This window comes from Schistosoma haematobium, chromosome 4 (assembly GCF_000699445.3).
Source record: "Schistosoma haematobium chromosome 4, whole genome shotgun sequence".
Lineage (NCBI taxonomy): Eukaryota > Metazoa > Platyhelminthes > Trematoda > Strigeidida > Schistosomatidae > Schistosoma > Schistosoma haematobium.
In genome coordinates this window covers 8,119,179-8,132,754 of record NC_067199.1, presented here as the reverse complement: position 1 = coordinate 8,132,754, position 13,576 = coordinate 8,119,179, and the positions used below count along the sequence as shown (strand labels likewise).

The following is a 13,576-nucleotide window of genomic DNA, read 5'->3' as shown; positions in this document are numbered from 1 at the left end:
AACAAATTAAACAGTGGGCACTACTTTGATTGCTCCTGGTAGATGTTAAAATCTTTTTGGTTTCTGATTGACGTTTCATTATAAAATAAAAAAACATACTGTCTAGTTTTATGTTGTTATAAACCTTATGAAGTCTCGACAACCTAACTGTAGAGCTTGTTTGCATCCTTTGACAATAAATTCCTTGATAGATGTATACTTGTTCTTAAACAATGCAATGGTTTGGTTTGGTTGACTATAGTATATTTACCAATGATTTATGATGAGTAGTTTTTGGGGATTCATGTAGTGACTAATCCTCGATTCCGTCGAAGTCGACAAAGTTTTCAGTATGTGGTTGCGGAGATGGTGGAATTTAACTTATTAACGGATCAATCCTGGATCACTATTGAAAACCTAGAAGCACTGGACGGTCCTATCGTCCTAGCTTGGGACTCCTCAGCAGTGTACATTTACAATGCCTGATAAGGGACGTCAGCCCAGCACCTTCAGACTTTCACACGAACGCTTAATCTCGATACAAGGGTGTTAATATATAGCTTAAACCAAACATCATGTGCTCACTAGTGACGAGTGTCAAGCATTTGCCCACCGAAGACAATGAAAGGTGTCTGGCCATTATCGTAGATTGGTTGAAGTTAGACATCAACACCGTTAATGGTCGGCTCAGGGTCATCAAGGTTGAGTTCGCGCGTGACCAAAGGTCTCGGGTTCGAGTTCTGTGTGTGTCATTGCGGGTATGAATTACTGAGGATTTCTATATTAGGACGAAACAGCCGTTCAGTGCTTTCAGGCTTTCAGTGGTGGTCTGACACTGACTGATTTATAATTTCAATTAAATAACACAATACTTCACACAAATTTGTGCATTTACATCATATGTATGATTGGAAACATCAGTTTGCTCAGTTTTTCTGGAACGAAAACTTGCGAATAACTATAAACAAATTGCTAGAAAATAATTTCTTTTAGATAGATTTTGAAAGTTACATTTGGCTTACATTAAAATAAAGACATTTTTAACCCTTAAAGCATTCACATACATATACTGCTGTGTTGATGATGAAATGATTAGTTACATATCCTACTTCCGATTACCTAAGTAAAATATTGATGTCATGTTGACAATACTTAATTTATAGTTATTCATGCAAGTTTAATAAATTCACATGTTCTTTGTAAACTACTTGGCTATTAATAAGATCCGGACTAACTGAAATAATTACTATGAAGCTATTCTTTGAAACCTTTTAAAGTTGTACATGTAACCATACTATAAAATGTAATATGTCTATTCCTACATAACTTGAATCAGTATCAGTTCATATTTAAATTATTTCCATACAAAATATTCACTGGCTAACTTGTTTAGTTCCTACTGTACCTAATTAGCACAAACATATCCAACCATCTTTATTTGGCCTATGACACCTCGGGAAGTGGTTTTAGCTAACGTACTACAAGGTCAGCATTTACAGAATCAATGAGGTGGTTGTATTTGGTCTCCATAAGTAAATAAAAAACTACAAATGAATCGTATGTGGCCTCTGAGTGTGAATTTTCACATTGTGTAACAGCTATCACAACATAATTCTTAGAAGAAATAATGATTACAATTAGACAGATACTCACTAAAGATACTTTTCTGGAAACTCTCAATAATTCTTATGAATATTATGACCAATATTATATTCAGTTAAATGTCCCACTTTTAGGTTTTACAATCCATCATCTGATAAAATATTTCTATTACAGACTTTAGAAGTGTTAGACCACCAACATTCATTGTTTAGTATATTTTACAGTGATTTCATCGTTGATGTAGTACTATTACTTGTTATGTAAAACAAAAAAGAGTTTATACTAAAGCAATATATATAGATTTAAAACAAAATGATGTGGTTTATTGTTTTATACACCATGATATTGTTCTAGCGCCAGTTACTAGCATTGATGACTACTTTTTTACATAGCTGAGTTTCATTAGTCACATAGTTATGTTTTGTATGATAACAAAAGGAGTATAAAGACAATAACTTCTTCTTGAAGTATGTTAAAGTTAATCGGATAATCTCTATATCAGTTTAATTTGCCAAGTAACAATATTTCGGGTATTTACAACAATATCCATGTATTTAATATTATCTAAGTTTAACATTATTCATTTTTAAAACTTCCGTCATGTTTATGGGTGTAGCTGGAAGATCTAAACTATGCAGATGATCTGGCAATTCTATCGTACACGTAAAAACAAATGCAGGAGAAGACGACCAGTGTAGCAGCAGCCTCAGCAGAAGTAGAACTCAACATACACAAATGGAGAGGAAAGACCCTACGACACACACACTTGACGGAGAAGATTTGGAAGATGTAAAAACTTCTACATATCTGGGCAGTATCATTAATGAAAACGGTGGATCTGATGTGAAGGCGCGGATTGGCAAAACAAGAGAAGCATATCTACAATTTAAGAATCTTTGGAACTCAAAACAACTGTCAATGAACATTATAGTCAGAAGTTTAAATACGAATGTTAAGACAGTTCTACAGTATGGGGTGAAAACTTGGAGAACTACGAAAGCCATTATCCAGAATGTACAAGTGTTTATTAACGGTTGTCTACACAAAATACTTCAGATCCGTTGGCCAGACCGTACCAACAACAACCTACTGTGGAAAAGACACGATTCCAGAGGAGAAAGAAATCAGGGAGAAGTGCTGGAAGTGGATCTGACACACATTGAGGAAAGCACCAAACTGCGTCACAAGGCAAGCCGTCACTTGGAATCCTGAAGTCCAAAGGAGAAGAAGTGGAAGACCAAAGGACAGATTAATCCGAGAAATGGAGATGGACATGAGAAGAATGAACAACAATTGGATAGAACTAGAAAGGAAGTCCTAAGACGGAATGGGTTGGAGAATACTGGTTGGCGGCGTACGCTCAATTGGGAGTCATATACGTAAGTAAGTAAGTAAGTAATCATGTTTCCATTATGATGGGCTTCGTTTTTGTTGTTGTAAACGTTTGTCTTTCCATTAATGGTTCCAAACTGCATGTTTTCTTCATATTATTCAAAATTCAATCGATAGGAATTCAAGATATTTTTTAATAAATTTTGTATATTTTTCCGATTGATTTTCGAGAGAATCTTCGTTTACGATTCGAATATTAATGATTTTATCAATCCATTTTAATTGTTGTATACATATCAATGTCATTACCGTTTTATGTCTACTTCATTTAAAAATGTCAAGGTTAAAGACATTTTGTTTCGATAAAATTTTAACTCAGTAAATCAACCAATATGTAATCATGTTGTCCTAAAAAGTATCCCTTGTCTTGTAGTAGACTCGAACACATTTTTTCTATAATATAAATAATTTTAAAATTTCGTTGATTGGTTTAAGTTAGACGTTAACACCGTTGTATGCCGGCCAGCTCAGTAGTCTAGAGTTTGACAGTTCGCACGCGAGACTCATGGGTCCGAATCTCGCGGGACTGTATCATATGTGCGCACTGTTGAGGAGCCCCACAATAGGACGAAATAACTGTCCAGTTATTCCGGTTTTTCTATGATAGTCTAGCCTCAATTGACTCATGAACTCAACCCTTAAATAAAAAAGACATCGTTTTTTCTCGAAATAATCTCTTATGTAAGATTTTCAACTGCTAAATATTACTTGAAATCTACATTCTTGTTTTATCAATAATAATAATCTTTTGTATGATACATACTGTAAAATAATGTGACAGCATCTTGAATGAATGTAATTAATTGTTAAAAAAATTCTTAATATCTAGAAAAGTGTAATACTAACAGCATATAGCTAATCAATTATGCTATATATGTAATGTCATGTGCAGTTCTTGCCAAACTGTCTATTATTAAGTTGTCAGATTTATCCATTCATATAAATTTAGTACTGAAGGATAACTATAGAATCAAAAAAATACATAGCAATACCCTATTGATCAATTAATTTCTAATACATTTTTGATCAAATAATGATTTGTGTAGTCACTAGGTTTACAAGATACTTGAAAACTGTGCATAAATAAGATAATAGAATATTCGGGGTATAAGTAAAACATAAATGTTATTTATAATCTTTAGTTAGATGCATTTATGTTTCAGAATTGATGTTCACGGTGGTACTCATACCTAGTACCTGTGGCTTAAAACATCATACAGTTTATCCAATTCAGCTGATAAATCTGTATAGTGAGAAATTATTTAACCGGTAAAATGATCATAATGTTTTAAACTAACATTTCGTTGATGTTCAGAAAAGAATTATGTTAATTATCTATTGACGAAAGTTCATTTTGATTGAATTGAATCCACATAAATTCGTTTCTTTCAAGAATACACACTTGCCAACAAGCATTGATCAAAGTTCAGTTTAGAAAATATCGACAATGAAATAATCCAAACACTTATTATTATACTATGTACTGGTTGGTACGGAAAGTATTTTTGGGAACTTGGCCCAAGTGAGTCTATTTTCTTTTTATAAATTGACGTGGTTTCAAAATCAGATAATAACACTGTTAGTAGTTTAAACTTAAATGAAAGACAATTAAATAATAGGCTTAAAAATCATTTATGCTTCTAAAACTAAATGGATTACATATAAATTCATATATATTACTAATCGATGTTGACACATTTCCAGGAATCAACAAAAATCAGTATGAGGTTTTTAAAGATTATGAATTGATTGATATTAGATCACTATTAAAAACCTGGATGCATTAGACAACTATTTCATCCTATTATTGAACTCCTCATCACTACACATCAACTCATCCCACCCCCTCCCAATGAAATTCTTACCTCTAGACCATTAAACCCAAACTTCCAAGTTTTCAATAGTGATCTAACATCAATCGATTCATGATCTCGATCCAAAAAAAAATTCAACAAAAATATTTGAAAAATGTATAATATCTATTAATGAATTTCCAGTTTGACCCTAATATAAGAATTATTTCATAATAAACAACAATTATTTATCGGTATATTTATAATATAAATTATTTAATTTGATAGAATATACTTAAATTGAAAGTATAAAAACAATACAAGAAGTTCATTTGTAATTTATTAATTTAAAGAATCTGACAATGTATTCATTATCACAAATGTAACCAATAGTTTTACTCTTTTTTTGTTTTTGTTTTTGTTGTTGTTGTCGGTGGTGGTGGTGTTGTTGCTGTTGTTGTTATTATTATTGTTCGAATGAAACATAATCATTTATTCATAAATTTATGATACGTTTTTTCTTAACTAATCTATTGTCCTTGCAAATATAAATAAGGTCAAATAATTATTAAGTTTAATAACTATTTATTGATAATAAAACGGAGGAGGGAGGGGGAAATATCAGGAATGAAGTATATATGCATATATATATATATATGGGACCATCATTGATGAACATGGTGGATCTGATGCAGATGTGGAAGCGCGGATAGGTAAAGCAAAAGCAACATATTTACAATTGAAGGACATCTGGAACTCAAAACAAATGTCAATCAACACCAAAGTCAGAATTTTCAATACAAATGTCAAGACAGTTCTACTGTATGGGGCAAAAACCTGGAGAACTACGAAAGTCATCATCCAGAAAATACAGGTGTTTATTAACAGTTGTCTACGCAAAAGACTTCGGGTCCGTTGTTCAGACACTATTAGCAACAACGTACTGTGGGAGAGAACAAACCAGATCCCAGCGGAGAAAGAAATTAGGAAGAAGCTCTGGAAGTGGATAGGACACACATTGAGAAAAGCACCAAACTGCGTTACAAGCCAATTCCTCACTTGAAATCCTCACGACCAAAGGAGAAGAGGAAGACCAAAGAGTGCAATACGCTGAGAAATAGAGGCAGACATTCAAAGAATGAACAACAATTGGATAAAACTAGAAAGGAGTACGCAGGACACAGTGGGCTGAAGAATGCAGGTCGGAGGCCTATGTTCCATTGGGAGTAACAGGCGTAAGTAAGTAAGTAACATTACAAACTGTCTTGACGTTCTTAATCAGGATTCTGACTTTGATATTGGTTGATAACTGTTTTGAGTTCCATATGTTCTTCAACTGTAGAAGTACTGTCCTAGCTTTGCCAATCCTCGCCTTTACGTCTGCATCGGATCCTCCTTGTTCATCGATGATGCTACTCAGATAAGTGAAACTTTCCACCTCTTCCAAAGCTTCTCCATCAAGTGAGATTAGCTTGTTGTTCTTTGTGTTGTATTTGAGGTTCTTGCTTTTATTTAAAACGTTAATAAACAATGACAAGCACCAGTTAATTTGAATAATTGTTTCAGTTCAGTAAGGCTTTCACTTTAAATGTATTATTTATTCTCAAATGACATGTTCATTTTGACAGGTTATTTTACTTGAACATTTCGTACTCTGTATATGGAATACATTCGATAAGTAGTCGGATGTAAAGTAAACGAACCTTGTTTCTTAATATTCTATATGAAATAGTAAACAAATCACCTTATTTTAATCACCCTATACTCATATACTGTTCAAATTTCACTATAAATATATTTCCATTTGTTTCGATGGGACCTATACGAAGTTATGAGATAGAATACGTACTAGTTAACATTCATAGTCACAATGAATCTAAAATACTGTAAATAAGTTTAATCACAAAGGCTTTTATTCAGAAGTTTAGAAATTTCCATAGAATATGCAAAAATGAAGAATATTTGAGCGAATAATTGATCACAATAACTTCATCATCAGGTTCTACAGTTATAAGTCCATGATTATTGTGATATTTTACAAAGATCAAAATAAGGCATGCATTAATGAATTTGACAATGTTATACATCGGGAAATGGAGATAGATATGAGAAAAATGAACAAGAATTGAATGGAACTAGAAAAGAAGGCTCAGGAGAGAGTGGGTTGGAGAATGCTGGTCGGCGGCCTATGCTCCATTAGGAGTAACAGGCGTAAGTAAGTATATATATAATACTCAGAAAATTATAACCGTCACATTTATTACTAGATATAATGTAAAGAGTTTTCTAGCTAAGGAAATTGATCTTGATGGTTTTATCATCTGATCTGAGAGATTTAGGTTCAAAGGTATCATTGTTTTTTTCCAGTTGATATCGTAAGTACAAATTTATTATAGAAGTGAACTATTTCAATTGACTCTAACATATGAGTAACAACTTGTTCTGTCATTATCTGTATATTTATTTTAATTATTTTGATTTCATCTCATTGACTTGATTATTAACCTTACAGTTGTCCATAAATTTTTTTCAAAAATTGGCCACTTTTATTTATGCTAATGTTCTTGTCTACAAAAGATAAGGATCGAGTGACGAATACACTATTCATCTCAGGAAACCTCAGTCTATTAAAAATATTTGAGCGTCTGGCGGTTTGCTTTTGGAATATGGACTTATTCGTATATCAAGTTTTTATAACATGTACTTAGTTGTTTATTGTTTAACAGCATTGAACGTCAGTTACGTTACAATGATTTAAAAAAAACTACTTTGAAAATAATGTAAATCAAATGTGATTATAGCATATTGATTGAAAACCTTCCAATAAAAATGTAAGCAATGTTCTGTAGATATCCATAATTATCTAAACACTATATTAATTGTTTATCCAATATTGATCATTCCAAAATAAAGAAATTTTGAAAATGAAAATGTTTATCCAGATTAGCAACTAAAGAGTGTCATATTTCTTTATGCGGAGTTTTAATACAAATTCCTTAGATACAAACGTGAACAGAACCAAACAGACGTTCAATATGGTCTGGTTTTCAGTGACTTAACAGCTGTTACATATTCTAAATGAAATTATCGTTTCATATCTATTTCTAGTTTGAATAAAGCTTATGGATATTTTCCAAAGATTATTACTTCATTACTTATTGATATCAAATTTAGTACTATTTGAAACTAATGAGTCCTTTACCATCGTTGTTTATCTGACTCCTTAAAAAACATCTACAAATCTGTCGTAATTTTAATGTTTGAGATCATGAGTCAATTGAAGCTAGACCACCGTGAAAAAGTAGAAACACTGAACGACCGTTTCGTCCTATTATGGGACTTCTCAACAGTGCGCATTCACGATTCCGCCTCGTGAAATTTGAAACCAGGATCTATCAGTCTCGCATGCGTACGCTTAACCACTAGACCACTGGGCCAGTCGGCATCCAAACATGTCAATGTCTAACTTCAACTAATCCTCGAAATTGAGCTACACATCCACCATTGTCATTAGTAATTTTTTATCTCCCTTGATTATCTTACTTGTTTAAAACAACATTGTTTTTAAGTGTGGCTCATAAATCTTAGTTTATCGTAATAATCCATTTAGTTGATACTCATATAAATAAATAAAAATCTACATCAGTCTAAAACTTTTATTTATTTATTTAATAAATAATAAGATATGTGAAATTGTTGAAAAGATCCAACTGAAAAAAATATTGGATTATATTAAGTTAATTAAATTCCTTATACTACTAATAAAAATCTCTTAACAAAAGTGGCCTTCAATTCACATATCACTGTTATTATTATTATTATCATTACTTCCATTATATATTTGATGTTTATTTATGTGATCGTTCGATAGTGAACGGTTTTGCTTTTCACCATTGAGTTAATCACTGGAGCAATTCAATTACAAATATAAATTTAAATTAATTGTGCATACAGTAACTATATATACAGACAGAGAGAGAGAGAGAAAGGCGAGAGAGATTGAAAGATTCGAAGCAATGGAGGTCATTGTCTTACATTCGGTGTTTGTTTTTTTCTAAAAATTATATAATAAATAACTAAAGATAAATTATTATAATAAGATGATAATCTTAAATGAAACAATGATTTATGTCAATAATTCATTCAATAAACTGTATCAGTATACTACTACTACTACTAATAATAATAATAATAGTAATAATAATGTTACTTTACATGAAGATTGAACAGGATTATACACAGAAAAATAAAGAGAATTCATTGAAGATAATGTTCTTTTCAATAAAATTATTTACTTAAACTGTATATTTGTATTTATAGTTATATAGAGTTTTGAATCCATTTATGATATAATCGTTTTCTATCCTTTCATAGACTCATATACTTTCTAGATCACTATAAATATTGATGTATAGCTTAAGCAAATGTTTTCATTGAAAAGAAGCTTTTCTTCATTGAATTATTTTTATTTTTATTCATTGACAAAATTGATTATTTTATTGAGTATCAGAAGGGGTTTTTGTAGATAATATCGTAATTCTAATAGTTGAGATCATGAGTCAATTGAAGCTAAATCACTATGGAAAACCTGGAAGTATTGGACGTCCGTTTCGTCCCATTGTAGGACTCTTCAGCAATGCGCATCCACAATCTCGCCTCGCGATAATTAATGAGTTAGTTAATACGTATGTTTTAAAGTATAATTAGGAGAATGAGCAATCAAGGAGTCATATGTCAGTTGTTGTTATTATTACAAATTTGATATTATTTCCAGAAATAATAAATGAATTAATCAAAGAATCAAACTGAATAAGATATTACTTCATCAATGTATTTAAACATGTACTATAAAAGACTAATAGATTGAGTTATAATTAAACAGTTTGTTGTAAAAGTAAAACAAAGGCACAAATAGCAATACTAAAGTAGGATAACCTCAACTTATAAAATAAAAAAAACACTGTTTAATAACAAATTATTTGTAGATAACTCTACTAAATCGAATATGATTGTGGAGAAAAGAATGAAATTACAATAGTAGGCTGAACTGTTCATCTCTAGACCACTGAGCCGGTATCCAGCGGTGTTAATGTCTAACCTCAACCAATCCATGAAATTGTGAAACCATGTTCCATTGTACTGAGATAGGTAACTGTCTCTACTTACACGGAATAGCTTCACTGGTCACGGTTTCTCACTAGAACTTCGTGAATTCCCTCACGAAGCTAGTCACTAGTGATAATTATCAGTATGGGATTGTGAAGATTATTAAGTTTTTGATTGGGATCATGAACCGATTGAGCTTAGATCACCATTGAAATATATATATTTCCAATTTAAAGGTATTATGGAAAGCTGAGTAAAGAGAATGTCTTTCTCTAAAATGTTGTAAATAAATTCAAATATACTGAACATCTTTGTATTTGATAACAGCTACGAACTTTTTCACGAAAGATAATGTCATAAAAACTATACTTCAAACGATTTCTATTTCTTCTCTCACTCCCTCTCTATCTTGTGAAGGATAAATAAATCACTGTATAAGGAAAATATTTAGTAAACTCAGATTGTCAGTCAAACTCCATCAATTTACTGAAAAAGCACTGGAATCAAACTTTTTTTGCCACAAATGGATATCAGGTGTACATGTTTTTAATTGTAAATGGAAAATGATTCAGATTGAATATAGATTTTTGATTGATAAACATTTCGAAGGTAAAACCATGTAACTTATGATTTAAAATTAAAAATTTGGTGCGACTATAACTTATAGACGACCTTTGAATGACGTCAGAGTGATCTTGAGAGTGTCCACCTAGTAACTAGGCCTAAATGAGGGTTATGAACCTATATGAGGAATTATAATCATAATTTATAGTTTATAATTAAGGTTAGACATTAGATTTAGGGTTTTCATCGTGAACTGGCATCAGTTATAATGCCAAAACTCTATTGATTCAAATGAATGAGTGAATTTCGTGTCAAAATCCGAGTCCTGTTATCGCCTACGTGATTGGTCCGTCCATAAATTATAGTCTCGTGAAAAGCTTATTTTTTTTAAAAAAAAACTTGAGTTTTAGGTAAATTTCACCATAAATTAACAAAGTAATCTATTATAGTCATTTAATTAATCCAACTACAAATCAATTATGAATATTAAAAATCTATAAACTCATTAACTAATCAATAAAAATCAATACAGAAGTTTCGATATTTTTCTTTATTGTTTTAACAGACTAAACAGTGTTGAAATCAATCTATAATTATTTTCACCAATCCTAAGGATATTAACACTAAGAGTTATGAATAAAGTACTTAAACAATTAAGAAAGTTAAGTCCTTGAAATATTGATTTATTAACAAATGTATCTGTCTATTGATTTGAGATCTATATTATATCCAAGTAAAAAAAAGAAAAAAAAATTATTATTGTTATTATTCAACTTACTCTATACTACTTGTTGGTGCACTAAGATCTCCAATTGTTGTTAATGTTAATGTAGCCCAATAAAATGATTTTAAATATATACGTGATATTGTATCATTTTCATTATTATTATTATTATCATTATTATATGGTTGATAACCCCATGGATTTTTAAATCCTTCATATTTTGATAATAAATAATAAAATGAAGCAAACCAATGACAACCTAAGAATAATATATGAATTAAATTTAATACTCTCCATAAATTAGGAAATATAGTTCTATTTTCCACACGTATTTTCCATTCATGACAACGATACCATTTAAAAAATCTTGGAAAACGTAACATTGGTTGTATCCCAATTTTAAATTGTATTAAATCTAATGGAAATAATGATAATAAATCTAATAGAAATTTATAAGATTTCATATAACATTTAGCTAATTTTTGATGATCACGTACTTTTAATCCACATTTTAAATAACTTGTATTACATTGTACAAATATATCAATTAAATAAGTTAAATCAGCAAATGTATCTAAAGTAAACCATAATAATTGATAAGTTATTTGTAATTCAGTAAATGCTTGACGTGCTATTGGTGCCCATAAATTATATAATAATGCTATGGATACAAATGTTAACCATATTAAATAACCGGAACTATTTGAATGAAATATAAAAAAATTCATTGGTATTTTAAAAGATAATAAGATGTGTTTTTTCCAATTTATTGATTTTTCAATATCGATTTCTATTTTATGATGATCAGGATTTCGATTTTCAGGAGATGAAAATGAATCATTTTGACCAGTATCAATTGGTTCAATTTCTGGTTTATTGATTAAGTTATCTACAATGGAACATTGTGATAAGGATGATTTAATTAAATGTTCAATTTCATGTTGTTTATCATCAATCTCTGGTTGTTGTTGTTGATTAAACCATGATTCATATAATGTACCACTTTGTGAATAATCATCATTTTGTGGTTTGGTATCATTTTTATTTTTAAAAGATGTTTGATAAGTTAATAATGGTGTTTCATTGAGATTTTCATGTTCTCGTGTATATGTTCCACGTCTTTGTGTTGAAAAGCGATATAGAAAAGAATCACGACTAGAATCATCATGTTCCGATTTGCTTTTAGATTTGTTTGACAGAACAAATTTCATTGTATGACGAACATTTTTCCAGTTTTTACCTGCTCCATTTATTGAAGAGTTTGAACTTGTAGTATGTTCTTCTTTCACTGGGGAATTTATTATCTCCGGAGATAAATTACAATTTTTAGAGTTTGCATTTGTTGTTTTGGTTGGAGAGTCTACAGATTTTCGAGGGGACTTTGAAAAATGTACACCTTTTTGTGAACTGTTCCGAAACATTTGATATCCTTCTTCTTTTAAACAGCATGGAACATCTTCATTACAAGTAGAATTACTTATAGGATCATTATATGGTTTACTATCGCTTGATAGACATTTATTCTCATCATCATTTGAAGTGGAGTGTATCGATGATTTAACTGTTGTAGGTGTATCGTTAGTATCGGACATTTGCAAAATTCTCCAGCTATATATATATACATTTAAACTGTCCTGTACTTTGCATACTGAGCTTGAGAAAATGTATTACAATCAACCAAGTTTAATGATATGAAAACAATGACACATGATTGGTTCCCACTAATTTTCTTTCTATTGGTTAATTCATATAACCTCTAATTATGTTAATCACGTGTGTAGAACGTAATGTTCTAATTTGTAAATGGGAGTTTAATCAGTAGTACAGGTTAATTTCACTTATGAATTTAATGTTCGCCTGATATTTTAGAATGACGGTTTAACTACCGAAAAGCTAACTAACTTCAAGATATAGTCTTTTTTGCTTATCAACAAAGTACATAAACGTTTTATAGATTATAGGTGTAAGTCTATCATTGACTATTAGAAAGAGATTGAGTTGCCCCGTTTTTTGATATCCTAGAATATAAGGATCCTATCTATATTGCCTCGATATGACTAACAGTGGAATCTGGAATATGTGTTTTGTTGTATTTGATAACTGCTAACAAAGATTGATCACAATTCCCTCCTGAATACAAGCAACTGGATAATGCAAGACTTACTATTAAATATATAAACATTTTACATGTTTTCACAAGTCAGTGGCTATTTGAACTCAGTATCTCAGTGCATAAGCATTTGGAACTTGAAGAGAAAAGTAATAGGTTTAAGTATCAATGTCAACACCAAAACTGAGATGAATGGACATCCAACTTATGAGTGCCAAGCGGGGCTGCTGGTATCAATTTATCTATTTTTTAAACCGTTTAGCATTAGTTTTGATTTATTCAGCTGAACAAATTGAGATACACTGA

General features: G+C 30.8%; 1 protein-coding gene across 1 annotated transcript in view; it reads right to left on the bottom strand.

Annotated features, from left to right (window-relative positions):
* The window catches only part of CNGA3_2 (Cyclic nucleotide-gated cation channel alpha-3), a 56,477-nt gene extending 43,311 nt beyond the window's left edge, over positions 1 to 13,166 (bottom strand). The window contains exon 1 of the mRNA XM_051215560.1: positions 11,215 to 13,166. Coding sequence (XP_051066093.1) covers positions 11,215 to 12,752 — 1,538 coding nt within the window. The 5' untranslated portion in view covers positions 12,753 to 13,166. The remainder of the gene's footprint in view (positions 1 to 11,214) is intronic.
* Positions 13,167 to 13,576: the final 410 nt, after the last annotated feature.